The 25,368-nt window shown below is 39.5% G+C and overlaps 1 protein-coding gene across 2 annotated transcripts in view; it reads left to right on the top strand.

Moving 5' to 3' along the window:
* LOC114047046 (astrotactin-2) overlaps positions 1–24,671 on the top strand; it is a 1,078,351-nt gene extending 1,053,680 nt beyond the window's left edge. For both annotated transcript variants that reach the window (XM_027867720.1, XM_027867721.1), the window contains one exon: positions 23,497–24,671. In XM_027867720.1, the coding sequence (XP_027723521.1) occupies positions 23,497–23,734 (238 nt within the window). In that variant the 3' untranslated portion in view covers positions 23,735–24,671. The remainder of the gene's footprint in view (positions 1–23,496) is intronic.
* Positions 24,672–25,368: the final 697 nt, after the last annotated feature.

Raw genomic sequence — 25,368 nt, 5'->3', positions numbered from 1 at the left:
GTCGCCAGCCCCAGAGGACCCAGTGCAGAAAGTCAGTGACCAGACCCTGGCTCCCAATGCAAGAAGCTTGGGACAGTGCCCACTATATCCTAAGAGCAGAGCTCAACTTTTTAAAATGAGCAAAAAAAAAAAAGAGCCTTGACCATAGAAAGCTACTATGGCAACAGGGAAGATCAAAACACAAACTCAGAAGAGGACAACAGTGTCAAAATGCCTACATGCGAAACGTCAAAGAGGCATATGAGTTGGTCTCAAGCCCAAAAAGTCATCTTGGAAGAGTTCAAAAAGAATTTTAAAAATGAGGACAGGTAAAAGAAAAATTGGGAAAAGAAATGAGAGTTATACAAAAGAATTATGAAAAAAAAGTCAACAGCTTGGAAAAGGAAGCACAAAAATTGACTGAAGAAAATAACTCCTTAAAAAATAGATTGGCCAAATGGAGGGGGAAAATCCACTGAAGAAAACAACTCCTTTAAAAGTACAATTGGCCAAACAGAAAAGGGGATACAAAAACTAACTGAAGAAAATAATTCCTTAAAAATTAGGATTGTACAAGTGGAAGCTAATGACTCTATGAAACATCAAGAATCAGTCAAACAAAATCAAAAGAATGAAAAAAATAGAAGAAAATGTAAAATACCTCATAAGAAAAATAACTGACCTGGAGAATAGATCCAGAAGAGATAATTTAAGAATTATTGGACCATTATCCTGGACAACATCTTTCAAGAAATTATCAAGGAAAACTGCCTTGATATCCTAGAACCTGAGGGTAAAATAGTCACTGGAAGCATCCACAGATCACCTCCTGAAAGACATCCCAAAATGAAAACTCTAAAGAATACTTTAGCCAAATTCCAGAACTATCAGGTCAAGGAGAAAATATTGCAAGAAGTCAGAAAGAAACAATGCAAAGATGAAGGAGACACAGTCAGGATTACACAGGACTTAACAGCTTCTACATTAAAGGATCAGAGGGCTTGGACTATGATATTCTGGAAGGCAAAGAAGCTTGGATTACAACCAAGTATCAGCTACCCAGCAAAATTGAGCATAATCTTTTAGGGGGGAAGATAGATATTCAATTAAATAGGGGATTTTAAAACTTTCCTGATGAAAAGACCAGAACTGAACAGAAAATCTGATTTTCAAATACAAGACTCAAGAGAAACATAAAAAGGTAAAGGGGAAAGAAAGACAATGGGAAGATGATACTTGTAACTCTTAAGAATTGTATCTTTATTAGTGCAGTTAGAAGAAGTATACTTTGAAGGTATGGGTATAAGTTGACTTTGATGTGATTATAAAAAATAAGGAGTGAAAAAAAAGGATTGTACTGGGAGAAGAAGAATGGGAGGCATAATTATATCACATGAAGAGGCATGAAAGACCTATTATGGTAGAGGGAAAGAAGGGAAGGTTGAGCATTGTTTGAGCCTCACTGTCATTGGATTTGGCTCAGAGGGAACAGCATGCACACTCAGTTGGGTGAAGAAATCTATCTTACCTCTAGGGAAGTAGGAGGGGAAGGGAAAGAGAAAAGGGTGAGCTGATAGAAGGGAGGGCAGATTGAGGAAGGTGGTAGTCAATAGCAAAACATGATGAGGAGGGACAGAGTGAAAGGAGAGGGAGAGAGGGAAGAAGGAGGGGAGAGAGAGAGAAGGAGGAGAAGAAGAAGAAAAAGAAAAATGAAGAAAGAGGAGAGAGAGGAGAGGAGAGGGAAGTATAAATGGGAAAAATAGGATGGAGGGAAATACACATTTAGTAATAACTACATATGTAAATGGGACAAACTATCCCATAAGACAGAAGCAGATAGCAGAATGAATTTAAAAAAAAAAACAGAATCCTACAATATGCTGTTCACAAGAAATGAATTTGAAGCAGAGACACACACAAAGAGTAAAGGTAAAGGGTGGAGCACAATATATTATGCTCAGCTGAAGAGAAAAAAAAGGGGGGTAGCAATCCTGATCTCGCACAAAACAAAAGCAAAAATAGATCTAATTAAAAGAGATAAAGAAAGAAACTACATCTTGCTAAAAGGTACTGTAGACAATGAAGTAATATCAATACTAAACATACATGCACCAAGTGGTATAGCATCCAAATTCTTTGAGGAAAACTTAAGTGAGTTACAGGAAGAAACAGACAGCAAAAGTATACTAGTAGGGCACCCCAACCTCCCCCCCTCAGAACTAGATAAATCTAGCTACAAAATAAACAAGAAAGAAGTTAAGGAAGTAAGTAGAATTTTAGAAAAGTTAGATAGAACTCTGGAGAAAACTGAATAGGGATAGAAAGGAATATGCCCTTTTTGTCAGAGGTACATGGCACATACACAAAAATTGACCATGTAGTAGGGCATAAAAAACTCAAAATCAAAGGCAGGAATATTACATGCATCATTTTCAGATCATAAAATACAATAAAAATTACATGTAATAAGGGGGCATGGGAAGATAGATTAAAAATTAGTTAGAAACTAAATAACCTAATTCTAAAGAATGAGTAGGTAAAACAAAAAATCCTAGAAACAATAATTTCATCAACAATAATGAGACATCATACCAAAATTTGTGGGATACAGCCAAAACAGTACTTAGGGGAAATTTTATATCTTTAAATGTTTATGTGAATAAAATAGAGAAAGAGCAGATCAATGAATTGGGCATGCAATTTAAAAAGCTAGAAAAAGAACAAATTAAGAAAAAAAACAGTTAAACACCAAATTAGAAATTCTGAAACTCAAAGGAGAGATTAATAAAATTGAAAGTAAGACAGCAATAACATACACACTCAATTGGGTATGAAAATCTGTCTTACCCTACGGGAAAATAGGAGGGGAAGGGGACAAGAGAGTAGGGGGATGATAGAGAGGAGGGCAGATTGGGAAAGGGGGTAATCAGAAGCAAATACTTCTGAGGAGGGACAGGGTCAAAAGAAAGAATAGAATAAATGGGGAGGGCAGGATAGGATTAAGGGAAATAGAGTTAGTTTTTCACAGCATGTCTACTATGGAAGTGTTTTGCATGACTACACATGTATAACCTGTATTGAATTTCTTGCCTTCTCAATGAGGGTGGGTGGGGAGGGAAGAAGTGAGAAAATTTGGAACCCAAAGTTTTAAAAACACATGTTTAAAAAAATGTTTTCACATGCAACTGGGAAATAAGAAATACAGGAAATGGGGTACAGAAATCTATCATGCCCTACAGGAAAATAGAAGAGGAAAGGGGGAAGAGATAGCAGGGAAAGCAGACTAGGGGAAGGGGTTCAGAATGCATGCCATCTTGGGGTGGGGGCAGGGGCGAGGTGGGGTGAAAATTTGGAATTCAAAATCTTGTGGAAGTAAATGTTGAAAATTAAAAATAAATAAATTTATTAATTGAAAAAAAAGAAAGTAAGACAGCTACTGAACTAATAAAACCAAGACCTGGTTTTATGGGAAAAAAATAATAAAATAGATAAACCTTGGGTTACTTTGATTAAAAAAAGAAAGAAAACCAAATTGCCAGTATCAAAAATGAAAAGGGTGAATTCATCACCAAATGAAGAGGAAATTAAAGCAATAATTAGGAGCTATTTTGCCCAGTTGTGTGCCTCTAAGTCTGCCAATCTAAGTGAAATGGATGAATGTTTACAAAAACATAAATTGTCTAGGAAGAGGAAATAAAATACTTAAATAGCCCCATTTTAAAAAAAGACATTGAACTCCCAATCAATGAACTCTCTAAGGAAAAGATCTCCAGAGCCAAATAGATTTAAAAGTGAATTCCACCAAATATTTAAAGAACAATTAATTCCAATACTATATATTATTTGGATAAAATAGGTGTATTCCCACCAAATTCCTTTTATGATAGAAATGTGGTGCTGATACCTAAAACAGGAAGAGCCAAACAGAGAAAGAAAATTACAAACCAATTTCCCTAATTAACAGTGATGCAAAATTTTAAAATAAAATATTAGCAAAGAGATTATAGCAATTTATCACCAGGATAAGACACTATGACCAGGTGGGATTTATACCAGGAATGCAGGACTGATTCAATATTTGGAAAACTATGAGTGTGATTATATAATTTATCAATAATAAAACCAACAGAAATCATATCATTATCTCAATAGATGTAGAAGAAACTTTTGACAAAATACAGTACCCATTCTTATTAAAAACACTAGAGAACATATGAATTAATGGAGCTTTCCTTAAAATGATAAGCAGTATCTATCTAAAACCATTAGCAAGCATTATCTGTAATGGGGATAAGTTAGAAACCTTCCCAATAAGAACAGGGGTAAAACAAAGATACCCATTGTCACCACTATTATTCCAATGTTGTACCAGAAATTTTAGCTTAGCAATAAGAGAACAAAAAGAAATTGAAGAAATTAGAGTAGGCAATGAGGAGACAAAACGATCAGTCTTTGCAGATGATATAATGGCATACTTAAAGAATCCTAGAGAATCAACTAAGCAAATAGGCAGAGCAAGGAACAGTTTACCTATCAGATCTCTGAAGAAGGAAAGAGTTTATGACTAAACAAGAGATAGAGAACATTATGAAATGCAAAATGGATAATTTTGATTGTATTAAATTTAAAAGTTTTTGTGCAAACAAAATGAACACAACTAAGATTAGAAGAAACAAAGAAAGATGGGAAACAATTTTTACATTAAGTGTTTCTGATAAAGGCCTCGTTTCTCAAATACATGAAGTGCTTCTTAAACTGTGGGTTGCAACCCCACATGGGATCGCAACCCACAGTTTAAGAAGGACTGAAGAGGTCATGAGTGAAAAAGGTTTAAGAAGCCCTGATTAGAGAATTGAGTCACATTTTTAAAATACAAGGCATTCCCCAATTGAGAAATGATCAAAGGATATGAACAGGCAGTTTTTAGATGAAGAAATTAAAGCTATCTGTAGTAATATGAAAGATGCTCTAAATCACTATTGATTAGAAAAATTGGAAATTATAACAATTCTGAGGTACCACCTCACACCTATCAGATTGGCTAATATACAGAAAAGGAAAATGATAAATGTAGGAGATGTGAGAAAATTGGGACACTAATGCAATGTTGGTGGAGTTGTAAACTTATCCAACCATTCTGTAGAGCAATTTGGAACTATGCCCAAAGGGCGATCAAACTGTGCGTACCCTTCAATCCAGCAATACCACTACTAGGTCTGTATCTCAAAGATATTATAAAAAAGGGGAAAGGACCTACATGTACAAAAATATTTATAGCAACTCTATTAGTGGTAGCAAAGAATTGCAAATTGAGGGGATGCCCATCAATTGGGGAATAGCTGAACAAGTTGTGGTATATGAATGTAATAGAATACTACTGTGCTATAAGAAATTATGAGCAGGTGGATTTCAGAAAAACCAGGAAAGACTTACATGAGCTGATGCTGAGTGAAGTAAGCAGAACCAGTAGAATACTGTACACAGTAACAGTAACACTGTGTGATGATCAGCTATGACTGACTTAGCTCATCACAGCAATACAATGATCCAAGACAATTCCAAAAGACTCATGACAGAAATTGCTGTCCATATCCAGAGAAAGAACTATGGAATCTGAATGCAGATCAAAGCATACTATTTGTGTGTGTGTGTGTGTGTGTGTGTGTGTGTGTGTGGGTATGACTTTTCTCTTTTGTTCTGTTTCCTCTTTCACAACATGAGTATGTGGAAATGTGTTTCCATGATTGCACATGTATAACTTATATCAGATTGCTTGCTATCTTCAGGAGTAGGGAGAGAAGGGAGAGGGGGAGAAAAATTTTAAACTCAAAATCTTATAAAAATAATGTTGAAAACTATCTTCACATGTAATTGGAAAAAATAAAATACTATTTTAAAAAAAGACTAGAAAGGTGAGAAGGCAGATTATGTTCGATTTAATTTTTTAAAAATTGCTTCATTGATGTCTCACCAAAAAGCAGCTCCAGCCTCCCAATTTTTTTCCATAGGAAGGTTTTATGATTGCAGTGCTATTTTCCAGGTACTAGGGAGGCACCAGTATAATGGAAAGTAAATTGGATTATGAGTCAGGAGATTTAGGTTCCATTCTTTATTTTGTCATTACCTTACTCTGTGACTTTGAGAAAGTCACTTGACCTATCAAATCTATCAATTTCTGACTGCCACAGTCCCACAATTCACAAGCACACCCGAAAAAAATTAGTAAGTATTGTCAAGGATACAGATGTCATTGACTTTGTCACACAGAGTCATCACTGCTTAATCATTAGGTAATTTCTATGCCCACAACTTTAGGCAGATTTCAGCACAGCTAGCACACAGTGCCTACCTCAGATGACATACATTCACACTCAGAAAATACATAAACACTCAGGAGAAACAAATCAAGAAAACACAAACTTTGAAGCTGCTCTACCATGCTATACCAAAAGGCTCAGCTGGTGATCTTACACTCCCTCTTTTGAAAACAATGGGCTCTGTCACCACAATATGATGGGCCAGATTCTAACAAACATCAGCCCAAAGGATCTGATTCTATATATTGCCGGAAGAAAGCCTTAGATTGTAAAAGAAGCAAATAATGCCCTTGTTAGGGCTATTGATAGCAGCTGCTGACTTCCTATTCCCACAGTGCAGCACATCATTGAAGATGAGAGCTGGAAAAAAAATATTGGATATCATCTTCTAGGCCACCCTATATTTGATCTGGAAGCCCACATACAATATGGCAAAGTGATCATTTCACCCTCACTGATGTAGATGTTAGTAGATGCTAGTTGACTCATTGATGGGGAACTCTCCCCCTGAGAGAATTTATTTGAACTTTGGATGGCTAACATGAAGCCAAAATAACCCTCTTTACAACTTCCTCCTCACCTCCTGCCCAGTGGTTCTAGTTCTACCCTCTGAGGCCAAGCAGAATGATCCTGATGCCTCTTTCCCATGGTAACCCTTCAAACACTTAAAAACAACAAGCATACCTCCTACTCCAAGTTTTCTCTTCTCTGGGCCAAACATTCTGTTCTGCCAAATTATTTAAATGTGAACATCAGTTCTTTCAGCAGTTCATCATATGGCATAGGCTCCAGTTCTCTCCCCATCCTGGATGATGATTCAGCTTGTCAAAGGCCTTCCTAAAATGTGGCACCCCACTCTTAACTCAATCTCCTTGACATGAGTGTCAGTGCAGATCTGGATAAATGGTATTGCCACATCCTTCATATGTGCACTCTACATATCATACTGCAGTCAAAAAATAAGTTAGATTTTTTTTATTGCCATGTCACATTGTTGATCAAATTAAGCTTTATGTTGTTTTTTCAGTTGCTTTTAAATCATGTCCAACTCTTTGTGACCCTCTTTGGGGTTTTCTTTGCAAAGATACTGGAGTGGTTTGTCATTTTCTTCTCTAGCTCATTCTGCAGATGAGAAAACTGAGGAAAGGAGGGTTGAGTGACTTGCCCAGGGTCACATAGTCAGTAAATATCTGAGGCTATATTTGAACTCTATAAGATGTCTCCTTGACTCTGGGCCTGGCACTCTATCTACTGCACCACCTAACTGCCCCCATTGAGCTTTAAATCCTAGATTATTTTTTATAAAAACCACCAACTGGCCATAACTTCTTCCCTTCTGTTCTTGTTCATTTTTTTTATCTGTGTAGGACTTTACATTTATTCCTATTAAAATTCATCTCATTCAGTTTAGTCCATCACTATAGCTTATGAGGAGGTTAGAGGTCCTGTCTGTTGCCCAGTGTGCTGGCTCTCACTCTTTGCATCATCTGTAAATTACCATCTGAGCCTTTAGCTAATTCATTGACCCCTACCACACTCAACCAAAATATGTCCTCCCGGATGTGTACCAAGCTTCCCTGACTCCCTTATGTGGTAATGTCTTTCTCTGGACTTCAGATTCTTCCTCTGTAAAGGCAGATGCTACAGTCAATAGATAGAGAATGATACCTGAAGACAGAAAGACCTAAGTTCAAATCATGCCTTCACATTCTTTCTAGCTATGTGACCCTGGGCAAGTTACTTAATCAACCTCTATTTCAGTTTCTTCATCTGTAAAATGGAGATAATTATTGAACCCATTTCTCAGGGGATAGTTGTGAAGATAAAGTAAATTAATAGTTGTAAAGTGCTTTGCAAATCTTAAAACACCCTATAAATGGTAGCTATTATTATTAATTATTGTCTGTAAAAATGCAGGAGTTGTCATAGTTCACCTCTATTGTCCCTTTAAGCTTAGGCTCTTTCTTTTGAGGTTTTTTGTTCTAGTAGTAGAAACAGATCTGTTCCAAGACATCAACATGGTAAGACGACCAACCAGGCCCTGCTCTCTAACTATAGGCATGTGTTTTTGAGGCCTGTAAATAGTCCATGTGGGTATGAAACTGACCAGAGCTGGTTGGCATGTATGAGGCTTTGCTTTATGCCAAATTAAGAGATGGCAAGTTAGCTTCCCCATCCACCTTGAAAGACAGAGAGCCAGCCAGACAAACAGTAATCACTAGGATACAATGGACACACCTGGAAAGTGTGAATCATCTGGAGGCCCTCTATAGGTGAGACACTGGGTGTGACATCGGTCCCAGCCCACTGCTAGCTCTTAGCCCTAACCTATGCCATTGCTTCTCCGGGTTCTGTGGTGACAACGATGAGTGAAGATTTTCCCAGGAATGTCTTATTGGGTGGGTTTACAGGATAGACTTTGTTCCCATGGTTCATTAATGTTGAACCTCAAAATGTTTATCAGCTCAGCCTCTCAGCCACAGTAATGCATGCCTATAAAACTTAGTGACAAGAGGGAGTCTATTGCCTCCAAGTAATAAATACATCAGGCTGGCGTCCCCCAGAGCCTGGTTTCCATGGCAACTACAGGTTACTGCAAACAGCTGCTACAAGAAGACACATTGACATCCAGATGTCCTAAACATAAGGTTTACATTAGGAGACATTAAAAACTGAGCTCATAGGTGGCCCTAGACCAGGACTCACTGTGGTCAGGACATCCTTGGCACTGGCTACTTTGGTCCCCTTTAGTTTTCTTTGATTGAAAAGTGACATGAGGAGAGAAAAAATGCAGAGAAGGATTTTGTGCTGCCTAAATAGAAGGATCTATCTTGACCTACCAAAATTTAACATGATTGTGCATTCATTTCTTTTTCAGCTGACTTTGTCAAAGACCATGAAGCCTTGCCTTTGACATTCTGGGAAGGACTTTACCAATTGTAGGCATCAAGGGCAAAAATTTACTTTTGAGAATTTATTAGACATGAACTCTTGGTTATCTCTCTGAAGTTATGGTAGTTTGGGGTCCAGAGAGATTCAATCACTTTTCTTTAATGGAAGACTTCTCAGGAATGCTACAGAGATTCTGATCAGAGAAAAGGAGGAAAGAAAGCTATACGTAGAAGCTCATGTTTCTACCAGTCATCTAACAAGTCCCAAGGGCAATGTGGTAAGACATAGTTATAAGCAATATGGAGAAGGCTAGGGAGACTGAGCATCCTAAAGGAAGCCCATTCTTCTGAGGTCTCTGTGATGAATGTTGGGGTCTGCACTTAAGAGCTGACATTAATGAGTAGTCACGAGGCTAGAGAGTTATTTGTAGTGAGATTAGTCTCCCACCTTCCTAGTCTGCTTCTCCATATAGATGAATCACAAGGTGTTGACTCAGTGCTTACAACTGATTTACTTTGCCTCAGTTTCTCCAGCTGCGAATTGCTAAAAAGCATTGATCTATGGATATTACTTCTTCAACAAACACTTGGGTGTATAAGCATGATACAAAACAATCATTCGAGCCATTTAATTAGACCAAACAGTTGTTTGATTGAATGATTTTTTCCCTCCTTTTCAATCAGTTGCACCAGTTAACAGTAGATACTTTATTTTTTGTATCAATGGCTAATTTGTGAAGAATGTCTCTTGATTCAAGTTCTCTTTATTTTACCTCCCATCTCCCTGCTCTCTCCCCCCAAAAAAGATAATAATAATAATAATGATTTGTTGAAGCAGGGTTCAGGAATCTTAGAGATCATCTAATAATCAAAAGTTCTTAACTCTCATTTACATTATTTGCTTCAGTTTCCTCAACTATAAAATGGAGACAATATTAATAGTATCTACCTCCTAGGTTCTTGTAAGGTTTGAATGAGATCAAATTTGTAAAAGAACTTAGAAACCCACAGTAGGTGCTTAATAAATGCTTCTTGCCTTCCTTCTTTTATTTTGTGTCATTAGCTCCTTTGGAAGTCTGATGAAGCTTATGGCCCCTTCTCAGAATGTTTGAAAATACACCAAATAAGATATGTCAGACAACAAAGGAAATCCATTATTGTGAAATATGGCTGTAATTTTTTAAGTTAACAGACATCAGATACTAGGCTAACCACTCTTTCAAAACAGGAAACCCTTTTCTAGCATCCCTGAGAGACAGCCATTCAGCCTTTTGTCAAAAACTTCCAATGACAGGGAGATCACTGCCTCACAAATTAGCCACTCTCAGTCAGTTCTACTTCTGAGTATTAGTAAAATATGTTTCACATGGGACTGAAATGTCTCCTTACTGATTTCTCCCTACTGCTACTTTTTCTGCCCATTGGAGTAAGAAAGAATAGGTCATATTACCCCTTCCATATGTCAAGCTTTTAAAGATTTTATAATGCCTACCCTATTTCCCCTTGTTTTTTCTCTTCTTCAAAGACAATACTATCAATTCCTTCTCTTCTTCATAGGACTGATTTTCCAAACCATTTTATCATTCTGGGCACTCTCCCTGAACTCATTTCAGTTCATGAATGTCCCACTTAAACAAGGATGGACAAAATGGAATACAAGATCCTCACTGGGGTCTGACTGTACAAAAAAAGTGTGTGTGAGGTGGAGGGGTGAAAATCCAAAGTAGAACTTAGATGCTATTCTTCCATTAATGTAGCCTGAGATTGCATTCACTTTTATGGCAGTCACATTGTCCTGTTGAATGATACTGAACTTGGGGTCAACAAGAACAGAGATATTTAAACTCAGATCAAGCAGCCATGGATGTAGTTGAAAGGCAAGCAGGAATATTTCTTCACAATCTATTTCCCATTCTTCCCCAACTGTCCTCAGAAGTTTGATCTCTGTCTGGTCACTACTTAATGTGCCCTGTCGTCCAACAGACCAGACCATCAAGTGAGCAAAGACAAGGCACATAAATTCTCCTGAGAAGGGCTGTCTGATCCAAGTCAGACCAGTAGAAAGTGGCTGCTTTCCTAAACCTTCCCTTTTCTAGTCTCTCCTTGTTAATCAAGTTATAAATTAGTGTTCCTAGTCCCTCCTCCACTCCTTCCTCCCCCAACAGGCAGGGCTAGGTCAGGTCTCTGTTTAGGAAGGTTTCATTTCCAGTATTTGAAAAAGTGGTCACTCTGACCTGCCATCTTCCCCCCACCAAGGGAACACTTGGAAATGTCCTGAGTTTGATTTATGGGGCTAAACTGGCAATGCAAGAGCTGTGTGACAATATATTATCCAACTCACACCAGGCAGACTCATTCTTTCTTTCTCCCCACCTCTTCCTCTTTTCCTCTCTCAGCATGTCGTTAGTAGTATACTATTCAGCTCCTTGTTATTTCTTATTCTGTCCTCTCCTCATGCTTTCTGGGTTTCTCGCTGTGGCCTTTCAAGGAGTTAGCAGCTGGTCATGTTTCTCAGGAAGAGAGGTAAAAAGGCAAGATATTGGGTTAGAAATCAGGAGATCTCACTCTGCCATAACTTGCTGTGTGACTTTGGGTAACTCACTTCTCTTTCCTGGTCATTGATTTTAGCACCCATTAAATGGGGACAGTACAAATCTAGACATTGCACTGGACTAGGTCATATTTAAGGTTTCTTCGAGCACTAAAATGTTATGATCATTCACTACTACATTATAAGATAAAACACTAGATATCTCTAAGAAGAATTTTTTGGTACTCCAGACATCAAGGATTTGGGATATAAGTTCCTATCTAAAATCCCAGTTTCCACTCAATAGCTCCTTACATTCACACTTTCTTTTGGGTTCAAGATGAGGAAACACAGTCCCTAGGGACAAACAGACCTCTTCTCTACTTGATAGACAGCTATGATGTAGCAAAAATCAATCAATCCCTAAGCATTTGTTAAGTGCCTCTTCTGTATCTGGAGACACAAAAGCAAAAATGAAACAGCCCTTGCTATCACAGTGCCTACATTCTATGAGGGAAATCAACATGTACATATAAATGTAAATTTGTATATGTAAAATAAAAGCATAATAAATACTAGATAATTATAGGGGTGGCACTAAGTAGCTGTGAAGATCAGGAAAGGCTTCATGCAGAAGGAGGTACATGACTTGAGTCTTGTAGGACTTGAGTTTTTGCAGAAGTCATGTCTTCTAAGAGGCAGAAATTGGGGCGGGGGAGGAAGAATACTCTTCAGTCAGTGAAAAGTCAGGCAATGGGAGATGGAGTGCCATTCTGTTGTGATGAATAGCAAGACAACCACTTTAACTGTTTTTAGAATTTGTAGAGGATAGTAATGTGTTAAAAGGATAGGAAAGTAGGTTGGGTACAGTTTGTGAAGGGCTTTAAATCTAGAGACCTTTATATTTATATTTGGACCCTGGGCAAGTCACTTAACCCTGTTTGCCTCAGTTTCCTCATCTGTAAAATGAGATGGAGAAAGAAATGGCAAACCACTCCAGTATCTGCCAAGTAAACCCCAAATGAGGTCACAAAGCATTGGACATGACTGAAACAAGCAACAACAACAGCAATTGAAGTTATTAGTTATTGGGTTACTAGTTTGTGACTTTGCATTTCACTTGCCTGCTATCCTCACACACAAATGTGCCCACTGAGGCCATAGCAAATCAAGCAAAAGTGTGTCGCTAGTTTTGTTCATTTCAGTCTTTGTGCTGCTCACACTCATTTTTTTTATTTTCTCTTCTTTGAAAGATCATTCCTTAACAATGTGCTTTTCTAGCTATTATCATAACCAAGAAAATTAGGAACACATTTTGTCCAAGGCCACTTGAGAGAGGTCTGTGTGAACCTTGGGACCTTGATCCCAGTTCTTCTAAAGGTTTACTATAGGACTATAATTACAGAGCTGAGTCATGACATCCTGAAAGAACTCCACTTTAATCCTTTTCATCTCAAGTTTAGTAATACCTAAAAGGCCTATCAGAAAGACTGCTCCAAAATATACCCTCATTTTTCAACATCTCTTCACTTCATTCTATGTCTCCTTCACCCCACTCACCCACTAACATCCAAGCTTATGGCTGTCCCCATCCCCTCCCAAGCAGCTTTGTGGTGGCAGCAGATAAAGATCAAATTGGCTGTCCTGTATCATCTTCCTCTCATCTTCCACCCTACACTCTACCATTTTGGTATAAATTTAGGAAGTCAAAGATAACAATTTTCCATGAAGCCCCTTAAAAGTCTTACCTAATCTTCAATCTTGTTGGTGACCATGAGAGCATGCCTGTGCTTCAAACAGACAAGGACTTATCTGGCAGGTGGGGAAACCCCAGGATGGAAGGAATAGATCCAGCTAAATGAGTTGAAATACTGACTCCTAGCAGGGAGCAAATATAATGTATTTGCCTGTGTTGTTTTAATTGAGCGAAGAAACAGCACATGAATCCACTTTTCAGGATGGCTTTCAATGAAAAGAAGGTGGGAAATATCACTTAAATTGCCTCTGCCTCCTTCCCAGAGCTAGTTTTATAACCAAACAGGTAAGGTAGTGGTCCTTCAGTGCAATGGAATAATAGGGTCACCAAGTAGGGATCCTTGTCCAAATACATATACTCTTCTGCCCGAAATTTTTATCATTAGAAATTTCTTCCTTTAAGTAGTCTCCAATAATAACTCCCATTTCACAAAGATCTTCAAGATATTCCAAGTGCTTTCTGCACAATGAGTCGGGCAAGTAGCACAACTATCCTTATTCCAACTGAGACTCCAAGACTCATCCTCTTGCTTCTCCTAGCTGTAGAGCCTCCTTATTCCTTTGAATGAGGAATTTAAATGGGGCTTCTAAACACCGAGGGAAGAGATCTGAATTCTAGCCCCAGCTCTACTATTGAATAACCTAGGGAAAGTCATTTTAATCAAGGAGTCAAGCAATCAGCCAGTCAACAAGCATTTATTAAGCACTTCTATGCCAGGCACTGTGCTAAGAACAAGAGTGAAGCAGTCCCTGCCATCAGGGAGCTCACATTCTAGGAGACAGGGGAGAAACAAACACATACACACACATAAGAGATAACTTGCAGTTTTTGAGAGGGATAGGAGGGATCAGGAAAGGCCTCATATAGAAAAAGACACTTGAGCTGAGTTTTGAAGAAAACTAGAGATTGCAGGTGGTGGAGATGAAGAGGGAATGAATACATTCCAAGAATGGGACACAGCAGTGCAAAGGCACAGAGATTGAAGATGGAATGTCATGTATGAGGAATAGTAAGAAGGCCAGGATGACTGGATCATAAATTGATTGAATGTAGGGGAGGGTAGGAGGAGAGGTTTATTTAATAAAACTGGAAGGTAAGTTGGGACCAGGCTGTGAAGAGCATGGGATGAATAAGAAACAGAAATAGGGAAGTTCTGAAGTACTATGGGTTAGATTGGGGGCAGGGAGGGAGGAAATAATCTATTCTATTTTGGAAATACTGAGCTTGAGATGCTGACAGGACATCTAATTTCAGATGCCCAATATGCAGTTGGTAATACAAGATGAACTGTCAGGGGAGAAACTAGGACTAGATGAACAGATGTGGGAGTTATCTTCCCAGAAATTATAATTAAACTCATGGAAGCTGATGGGATAATCAAATGAGAGTGTGTAGAGACAGAAAAGAGGAGGCCTAGGACAGAACCACAACTAGGGACCATAATATGGATTATGATACAGCAAAAGAGATTGAGAATTAGCAGCCAAATGAGTAGCAGGAAAACCAAAAGAGAATGTCATGAAAACTCATAGAGGAGAGAGCATCAAGGAAAATCAGTTAGAGAATTCCAAAAGAGGGGTGTTTGGGGGAGGGAGATTTCTGTTTTAGACATATTGACTTTGAGATGTTTTGGATATGTCCGGCTGGAGGCATCCAGTAGGCAGTTAGTGATGTAGAACTGGAGTTTGGAAGAGAAACTAAGGCTCATTAAATAGATCTAAGAGTCATCATCACAGGTGTTAGTTATTGATGAGATCACCAAGTGAAAGAGTACAAAGAGAGGAAAGAGCCCAGAATCCCTAGATACACCCACGGATAAGGAGGTGGGATCAGAATCATGACTCTGCAAAGGAAACCAAGGTGGGACAACCAGGTCAGTAGGATGAAAATCAGGAGAGAGTAATGTCATAAAACCCTAGGGAGGAGAAAGTTTCTAGGAGAAAAGGATGGTTACCAATGCCAGATGGTTCAAAGAAGTCAAGGAGTAATCGTCATCATAATCATCATCAAATTTAGGAATTAATTAATTGGTCATTGGCGACTTGGACAGAACCATTTCAGTTCAGCAATGCAATTAGAAGTCAGTCCAAGAGAGATTAAGAAGCAAGTATAGTGGAAAAATGGGGAGGGGGAAGTGGTGGCAAGTAGTGTTAGTTTTGTTGTTTGTTTGTTTGTTTTTTGTTTTTTTTCCCCCTAGGAGTTTGACTGTGAAAGGGAAGGGATATAATGGATGGTGTTTTGAGGGAATGGTAAGATCAAGTGGAGGGTTTTTTTTTTAAGGATGAGGAGAATTGATCCCTTTTGTAAGCAGAAAAGAAGCCAGGGGATAAGGAGAAATTGAAAATTAGAGAGAAAAAGAGGGGATAATCAAAGTGGCAAAGTCCTAAAGCAGAAAGGAGGTGATGTTATCCAGGGTACTAGTAATGGAATTAGTGCTTTCTTTTTTTTTAATTAATGTATTTATTTTTAGTTTTCAACATTCACTTCTACAAGATTTTGAGTTCTAAATTTTCTCCCCCTCCATCTGCTCCCCTCTCCCCAAGAAGGCATGGAATCTCATATAGGCTATACATGTACAATAATATTAAACATATTTCCACATTAGTTATGTTGTAAAGAAGAGGGGAAAACCACAAGAAAGAAGAAAGAAAAAAAGAAAGAAAAAATTAGTATGCTGCGATCTGCAGTCAGACTCCATATTTCTTTCTCTGGATGTGGATAGTATTTTCCATCATGAGTCTTTTGGAATTGTCTTAGATTCCTGAGTACAGTTGTATTCCTGAGAACAGTTAAGTCTATCAAAGCTGGTCATTGCACAATGTTGCTGTTACTGTGTACAATGTTCTCCTGGTTCTACTCACTTCACTCAGCATCAGTTCATGTAAGTCTTTCCAGGTTTTTTCTGAAATCTGTCTGCTCATCATTTCTTATAGCACAATAGTATTCTATTATATTCATTTACCACAACTTGTTCAGCCATTCCCCAATTGATGGGTATCTCTTCAATTTCCAATTCTTTGCCACCACAAAAAGAGCTGCTATAAATATTTTTGCACATGTGGGTCCATTTCCCATTATGATCTCTTTGGAATATAGATCTAGAAGTGGTATTGCTGGGTCAAAGGGTATTCACAATTTTATAGCCCTTTGATCATAGTTCCAAATTATTCTCCAGAATTGTTGGATCAGTTCACAACCCCACCAACGATGCATTAGTGTTCCAATTTTCACAGTCTTCTCCAACACTTATCATCTTCCTGTTTTGTCATGTTAGCCAATATGATAGGTGTGATGTGGTAAGGGGTTGGTATTTTCAAGAAGGGGAACATCTTCGGAGACTGAAGCAAAGGAAGAGAAAATGGGTTGATGATGTTAATGGTATATTGGAGTGAGGCGTTGTGGGACGGGGTGTGGGGGAGAAGGAAACTTATAATGAATAGCCTCACTTTTTTTTCAGGCAAGGATTTGGTGAGGTTCTCTTCTAAGAGAAAATGGGAATGTGTTGTATAGATGAATTAAGGAATGAAGAAAATGTTTAGAAAAGATTCTGAATGGAGTCAAGTCAGCAAACATTATAATGCCTACTGTGTGACATGCACTGTGCTAAACACCAAGAATAGAAAGAAATGTGAAGCTTATAATCTAATGCAGAGGAGTATAGAGAGTCATTTGGGGAAGAGTCAACACCTTGGCATGTAACAGTGAAGGCATAGGTGAGACTGCATAGTAGAAATGTGTGCTAGATCCAGTCAGTATCATTGTGTGACTTCTTCCATTAACATTCCGCAGTATGTGTGGAAAAGTTGGATAGTGGGAGTGATGTGAGATGGAGGTTTGGAGAAGGGATGGGTCTCAAATATGGAAGACAATATACAGTTAATCTGGTTGACTATTGGATTAATATTCTCAAAGAAGAGAAGTAAGGTCAGAACAAGGGTGATGGCCTGAGAAAACAGGGAGGAGTAGAGTGACCGGAAGTTGCCTTGAACATTGGGAAAAGGCTTATGAGGGATCAGGAAGAAAGGAAAGGTTATGATCAGATAGAGAAATGCCTGGATTGTGTATACAACAGGTGAAACATATTAGGGTAATGATGAGATCATGCTCCCAGGAAAAGCTCATCACCAGGAAACTCATTGTCCCAGAGATTGCATCCCCTTTGGTACTAGCACCTCATCAGTACACTCAGTAGCCTCTGTAGCTCTGATTAGAGTTTAGAGCAAAAAGCTCTTTCCCAATGTTCCATTTAAAGAGCACTCATGGCCCAACTACTTCTCATTCACTTCACTCTGTGATTCCAACTCCACCACTATGATGCCCCACTCACCCCTTTTCCTTTTGTTTGCTCTCAGCATATTAGAAGCTTCTCAAGGGAGGGCAGGGACTGTCTTATTTTCTTATTTTTGTCCCCAGTGCTTAGCACAGTGCCTAGTACATAGTAAGTGATTAGTAAATGTTTATTAAATTGAATTTAAGAATATGTCCAGACCTGTGTATGGCTAAAGTGAAGTAAAGATTCAGATCATAGAAATGGAAAAGGTTGATAAACTGGGAAGCCAGTATCTGAGGGGACATCAACACATAAATTGAAGTCCACAAGGCAAGTGTTGGGAGAAAAGATTGGGAGTCAAGTACTACTAAGGTCTCTGAGGGAAAAAAAAGGAGAATGACCTGGAGGCCAGTTAAGAACCTCGGTGGGGAAAGGGATAAGCATTTATTAAGCACCTACTATGTTCTAAGCACTGTGCTAAGTGTGTTACAAATATTTCATTTGATCCTCATAACAACCCTATGAGGTAAGTGCTATTATGCCTATTTTTATAATAAAGGAAACTGAAGCAGACAAAGATTAAATGAATTGCCCAGGGTCACATAGCTAAAAAGTTTCTAAGTCTGGATTTGATCTCAGATCTTCCTGAGTCCAGGCCCAGTGTTTTATCCCCAAACAACCTAGCTGCCTAGAAATCTGTCAGAATCTAGATAGAGTAATATAATCTGGATGGAATGCCTCAAAGAATCACTACACTACTAAGTGATTACATTAGGGGAAGAATCTGGAAGTGACTGTGAGGAACAAGAAGCATGCCTACTCCTACCCTTTCTCCTGTCCAAATATTTAAGCAGCATGAATGAAGGTACATACAGTGCTGGAGAGGATATACAGGATTGCAGCATCCTCCAGGAAAAGCCAGGTTTCCATAATTACAAGGAAATAGAAAAAGCATGAGAATGGTAAATCTAATGTGAGGGGCAGTTTGTTAACAAAATGGAGGGAGGGTAGAGAAGATTGGATATGGACATGACTGGACCAAGGCTGCATGGATGGAGGGATCAGAAGGTAATGGCTGGGGAAGGATACTTTGGCCTAGTCATCCCGTGACCCTGAATGGTAGGGATTCTAAGTGAAGTCATAATGTAGTAGACTGATCAAAGCCAAAGATCCCCTTTGCTCCCTAGATGAGAAAGATACAGCCACAAAGCCCTTGAGCCTGGGGTATTATGATCTTGGCCATGGGAAAAGGAGAAAAGGTTTTGATGATCCAGCTTGCAGGTATCCTCCTTTCCATGCACCCAAGTTAGCCTTGGTCAGTTCTCCACTTATTCAGCTGGCCTATGCCTAGGCCAGCCCATACTAGTGTGGCTGTGGAAGATGTGTCAAAATATTATGGGACAAAATAGGCTCTTGCTCACTTGTGTCTGACTGGCTTCCCAACTATGATGTCACAAATTATTATTGTTTGGCCATTTAGTCACATCTGACTCTTTGTGATCTCAAGGACTATATTGACCATATCACACCAAAAATGTCCATAGAGTTTTCTTGGCAAAGATAATGGAATGGTTTGCCATTTCCTTTTCCTGGGGATTAAGACAAACAGATTAAGTGACTTGCCCAGGGACACAACAGCTAGTGTCTGATGCTGGATTTGAACTCAGGTCTTCCCAACTCCAGACCTAGCACTGTATCCACTGAGCCACTTAGTTGCCTCTGATGTCACAAGTAAGCACATCCAATAAATTTTTAGAAAAGAAGTTTTCAGAGAGAATTCCAGAAAGGAGGGAGGGTGGGAGTGTCAGGCTGGAAGGGAGTCAAGCATATCTAGAACAGAGGTAGCCTGTCAACGGGAAGAAGTATGTTTTCTAGACTTCTAAAAATACTTATTAGACTTGTGAAGCAATATATAAAAGACTTCATAGAACTACATTTGGAGTCAGAGGATCTGGATTCAAATAATTCCTCAGTTATTTACTATCTGTGTGACTTTGGTCAAATCATTTAACCTCTCTTTCCCTCAGTTTCCTTTTTTTTTCTCAGCTGGTTTTTTTTTATTTTTTATTTAAAAAAAAATTTTTTTTTTAGGCAATTGGGGTTAAGTGACTTGCCTAGGGTCACACAGCTAGTAAATGTCAAGTGTTTGGTCTCAGGCCGGATTTGAACTCAGTTCCTCCTGACTCCATGGCCGGTGCTCTATCCACTGTGCCATCTAGCTGCTCCTCCTCAGTTTTCTCATCTATAAAATGGAGCTAAATAATCCCTATCCTGCCTATCTCATAGTTATTTGGGTTCAAATGAAATAACACATTCAAAAATGCTTTGTAAATGAATGTGTAGAGCACAACAGAAATGTAACCTGGAGTTATTACCTAAAACCAAAAAAAGCAAAGAAATCACTCATTTATTAACCCTCTAAAGCTAAGAGCATCTGGGTAGTATAGTGAGATAGAGTATTGGACTTGGAATCAGAAAGACTTGAGTTCAAATCCTGTCTCAGACTCTTAGTGTCTGCATGACTATAGGCAAGATGCTTAACCTCTGAGACTTAGTTTCCTCATCAGTAAAATGGCTGCAATAATAAAAGCTACCTCACAGAATTGTTATGAGGCTCAAATGAGACAGTACATGTAAAGCACTTTCTAGAACTATATAAATGTTTGCTGTTGTTATGTAGTTTAGTTGTGTGTGTTCAATTATGTGGTTTACTTTGGCTTGGAACCAAAGTACCTAGATTCAAACCCTGGCTTTACCATTTGCTTCCTATGCGACTTTGGACTGGTCATTTAACCTCTCTGGGCCTCAATTTCCTCATCTGTGAAATTAGGGGGTTGGATTGAATGACCTCTAAGGTCCCTTTCAGCTCTAAATCTATGATTCTAACTTCCTGTGATCCACATAAGACACAGCAGATGCACTTGTAATGTCACAGCAGGACACATCTCTGTCCCTCAATCTTGTCTGCAGTGGGAAGAGTCATTCTGGCCCTGAGTTATTTTGGGAGGGAAAGACTCAGCTTTGACTGAGAAGGAGTCAGGGCCAACAAGCTTTTCAAATCATCTGAAGCAAAGAGAGAATAACCTAAGAGAGCCAGAGATGTTCAAAGCCAGGGAGGGAGCTGCACAGACCCCACGAGTGCTTGATGTCAGTCCCTTCACATATCCTCCCCCCTACTTTAATCTGGAGCTCTGGCTTCTCTGAAGCTGGGAGGTTTCTGTCTCAGACTCTCAATCAGTAGGGCTGTGTTGAAGATGTTAGAAAAATAGTAGAGTGCATAGATCCAAGGCTGAAATTCCCTAAAGCTTTCCTAATTAAACAACTCCCTATCCTTTGCTTATCTAGTCTCTCTCCTCCTTACCTAGTCCCAGCATCCAATGCAATTCCTACTCGCCCCAGTCCACCAGGTATAGCATGAACATTTTGCCAATGGGAGTAAGTAATGAGGTGAGAATATTGGAATAATACCTAACCCCTGCTTCCTCTCTCCTCCTCCTCCATACCTCTGGCTGCTATAAATAGAAGCTGGGACCAGGCTGGTATAGAGTATAATGCCCCAGGGCCGAGCAACTTCTACTCTCTTAAGAGTCTCCAGGAAAGGTTAGTGTTTAGGGAAAATGCTGTATTCAACGACTTAACAAAAACATTCGACTCCATTAGCAAATCTAGGCTCTGGCAGCCATGAAGTAAGTGAGTTTGGCTGAGCAGAGAAGCCCTTCAACATCCTGAAGTTATTATATGATTAAACAATCGATAAATCTTTATTGAGTGCCGACTTTGAGGTTCCCTACCCAGCCCCTCCCTCCCCACCCAAACAGATGGTTAAAGACAAACCTCTCCCTGCCTCCCTCCTCAGACTTCTTAATTCATGGCTGGGAAGGCCTGGTGTTGAAGGATACTCAGAAATTCTTCACACACTCTACATTACAACCAACAATTGCCTTGCCTTGCTGTTCCTGAATTTAACATTCCGTCTTCTGCATCCATACCTTTGCCAGGGCTTTTCCACATGCCTGAAATACATTGCCTTCTTACCTCTGCCTCAGCCTTCTACAAGATTTAACTCCAGTGCCACCTCTGGACGGAGATCTTCCCTATTCTCCCCAGTCGTTAGTGTTCAATCACTCCTCAAATTATTTTGTATTAACCACATTGTATTTCCCAATAGAACATAAGTTACATGAGTGCAGGGACCATTTTCCATTTTGTCTGTATGTTCCCATATGGACATAATATATGCATTCCCATGCACATAGCAGGCATTTAATAAATGCTCATGGAATCATAGAACAAAGTCATGAAAAAAATGGAAAGAGCAGTGGATTGAAGAGACAAAAGACCTAGTTTAAAGTCCTGGCTCTTGATCATCTTGGCCAAATTATTAAACTGAGGGCCTCGGTTTCTTCCTCTTCAGCCAAAGGGTGTTGGGCTACATGATCTCTAAAGTTTCCTTTCATATTCTACTGTGTTCCAGGGTCCTCTACAACATTAATGTTCTATATTCGAAAGTTCCTTCTATCTCTGATATTCTTTTAGCTTTTAGTTTAGGGAGAGTAAACATGGATCTGTTCCTCCAAGTCCTAGAAGAGTAGAAGTGGGGACTGGAGAACTCTTAGATCATGAAGGAGGGGAGTTAAGAATAAACAAAAAGAAGAATACCCTTATACAATCAATAGTAAACATATCACACTCCTTGCTTTTAAGCGATAATAAAAATCCTTTACCTTGACATGGTAATTTGCAGTTCTCAAAGTACTTTCCCACACATTAGCTTATTGCAAAAGGAATGTGCACTAGAATGGCTATTAGAGATTGGCATTCTGATCTAGTTCTGCTCTGGGGATGACTTTGGGCAAGTGACTTTACTCCTCTAGGTCTGAAGTTATAGGAGCATCATTCTGAGCTAGAAGGTAACTTAGAGACCTATCTCTTCTGCTGCAATGATGAGGTGGGGCCAACTGGCATCGTTGGCTCTAGCATCCTCAAGGAGCCCGAATCACATGTGAGAAGAAGGTGGTCTCCATTGGGATGCATAGAAGCAGAGATCCAGAGCTGGGAGGGACCTCAGGGCACCCTCTACCTCACCCCAATTTTTTTTTTTACAGATTAGGAAACTAAATGAATTTCTTAACCTCTCTGGGCCTTAAAGTCATTTGGGTAGCAAGTGACAGAGCCAGGATTGAACCTATTTTCTCAACTGTAAAATTAGGTAACAAAATTCAGTGACCACCACAGTTCCTTCCAGTTCTAATATCCTGTGATCTATAGGAGTTGTACAGGGCAAGTATTAGTATTTCCATTTTATAGATGAGAAAACTGAGGGCCATATAAGTGAAGTAGCTTGCCTGTGACCCCATGACTAGTAAGTAACAAAAGTGGGATGTTTGATTTCAGATTGACAGACAACATGGAGTAGAGAAAAGAATACTAGATTTGACATCAAGTGATCTAGGGTCAAATCCCTACTGTGCCATTGATTCACTACCTGTGTGATCTCAGGCAAATGTTTTAACCTCTGCATGTCTCAGTTTCCTCTTTGGTTAAATGAGGGAGTTAAACTAAATGATAACCCAAAGTTCCTTCCAATGTGAATAAAGCCTGGTGATTTTCCAGTATGTGTAGAAATTCAAGAGGCATGGCAGAATACATTCTCTAAAATTTTTTCCAGCTCAAAATCCTATAATCCCATGATTCTGTGCTAGCAGACCTTGGGGCTCCTGGTCCTCCAACTGCTCTTTCCTCCTGCCTTTCAGAAAAGCCCACCTGATCCTGAGGAGGCTGGAGAAGGTCAGCAGCCACTGCTCTACCCTCCTGCGCAGCGCATACATCCAGAGCCGTGTGGACACCATCCCCTACCTCTTCTGCCGCAGTGAAGAGGTGCGGCCAGCTGGCATGGTCTGGTATAGCATCCTCAAGGACACCAAAGTCACATGTGAGGAGAAGATGATCTCCATGGCACGCAACACGTATGGCGAGTCCAAGGGCCGGTGAGAGAGAAGACTGGCCTCGGGCTTTGAATGGCCAAGAACAGAGACTCTCAGGAAGGAGAGATGGAAGGACACATGAGGAACCTGGATCCTGGGTGGGGTTTGGGACAGGGGGTGACTAGAAGGAGTCACAAAGGCCAAGCCAGACTTTTTCTCCCATGGACAGTTGAAGGGACCTTAGGTAGCAGCCGGGATCATCCATTATTTTCTTTCTTTCTCTTTTGAGACATTATTTGACTCTGTCATAAAGTCTCACCTTTTTAAAACCTTTTCTTATGGACTCCAGAAATCCTGAAATGAGAGCATTCTGATAGGGGCCACATATTACCCTTCCCTCCTTTTCCCTTTGACTTTGACTGGCCTCAGCAATTCTTTCTCTGCGGTCTCTCTTCACCTATTCCTCCCCTGCCTCTCCACCCAGACCTCAGAGCACACAGGACAGCCCCTTTGGCTGTAGCCATCTCCCCAAAGTAGACCTGACAATTTTCCCAGTGAGGATTTTTTTAATGCTCTCCCATTTGCAGAACTCCTGCCTCTTCCTACTGCTCACAGACCCACCCCAGCAGAGGTCCTGACAGGCTGTTCTGTGCATTAAAAATTCATATGAAGTCCATGTTCCTGCCTATGTGGTATTTCTTGCCAGTGGAATACAATTTGTGACATTCCCAGCCTCCCCTAGCCAATGATCTTGGGTGCCTTCCTCCAAGAAACTGAACAGCAAAGGTGTAGCTGCTACCCAAGAAGCTGTCTGAGGTTAATGGGAACCCCAAGAGAATGAAAAGGAAGTCCAAGCCCCTAGATAGTTCTGTTGCATCTCATAGATGCTTATTCATTCAACCGTGGTTCCATCTTGATCAGACATCTGACTGAGCTCATGATGATAATAATGTTAATACCAATAGCTAACACTTATATAACACTTTAAGGTTTGCAAACACTTTACAAACATTGATTCACTTGATTCTCACCACAACCCTGAGAGTTAGGTGCTATTATTATCTCCATTTTACAGATGAGGCAGATAGCTTAAGTGACTTGCCCAGGGTCATATATCTAGTGTCTGAGGCTGGATTTGAATTCAGGTCCTCCTGAGTCCTAGGCCAGCACTCTATCCATTATGCCACATAGCTAATATAGTATAAGGGGAAGAACACTGAAATAAGAGTGAATAAACAGTTTCTTGTCCTGACTCTGCCACTAACTTAGTATATGTCCTTGGGCAAATCATGTCACCTCTCTGGTTCGTTATTTTTCTCATCTCTAAAATGATGAGGTTGGACAAGAATAACTTTGAAGTTCACTTCCAGGTCTACCCTTCTGGGTTTTAAGGTCTGGTCCAGCTATAACTGAAATATATTCATTCATATACACACAAACACATGTGTGTGTACATGTTCATATATGTGTGTGTGTGTGTATACACACACACATACACTTACATATGTACATATAAAATATAGGGGGGATGTGTGTGCACATATACCACTACACACACACATACCACTGTTAACTACTAATACCCAAGTTGTATTAACTAACTGAAATCTCATAAAGAAGAGAGCTTAAATGTACTGCAGCACAGGAAAGGTAATTTTGTTATGGAAGATGAAGTCTGGAAAAGTCCAGATCATAAGGCAT

This window comes from Vombatus ursinus, unplaced genomic scaffold (genome assembly GCF_900497805.2).
Source record: "Vombatus ursinus unplaced genomic scaffold, bare-nosed wombat genome assembly UNPS02014786.1, whole genome shotgun sequence".
Taxonomy (NCBI): Eukaryota; Metazoa; Chordata; class Mammalia; order Diprotodontia; family Vombatidae; genus Vombatus; species Vombatus ursinus.
This window is presented reverse-complemented; position numbering and strand designations above follow the sequence as displayed.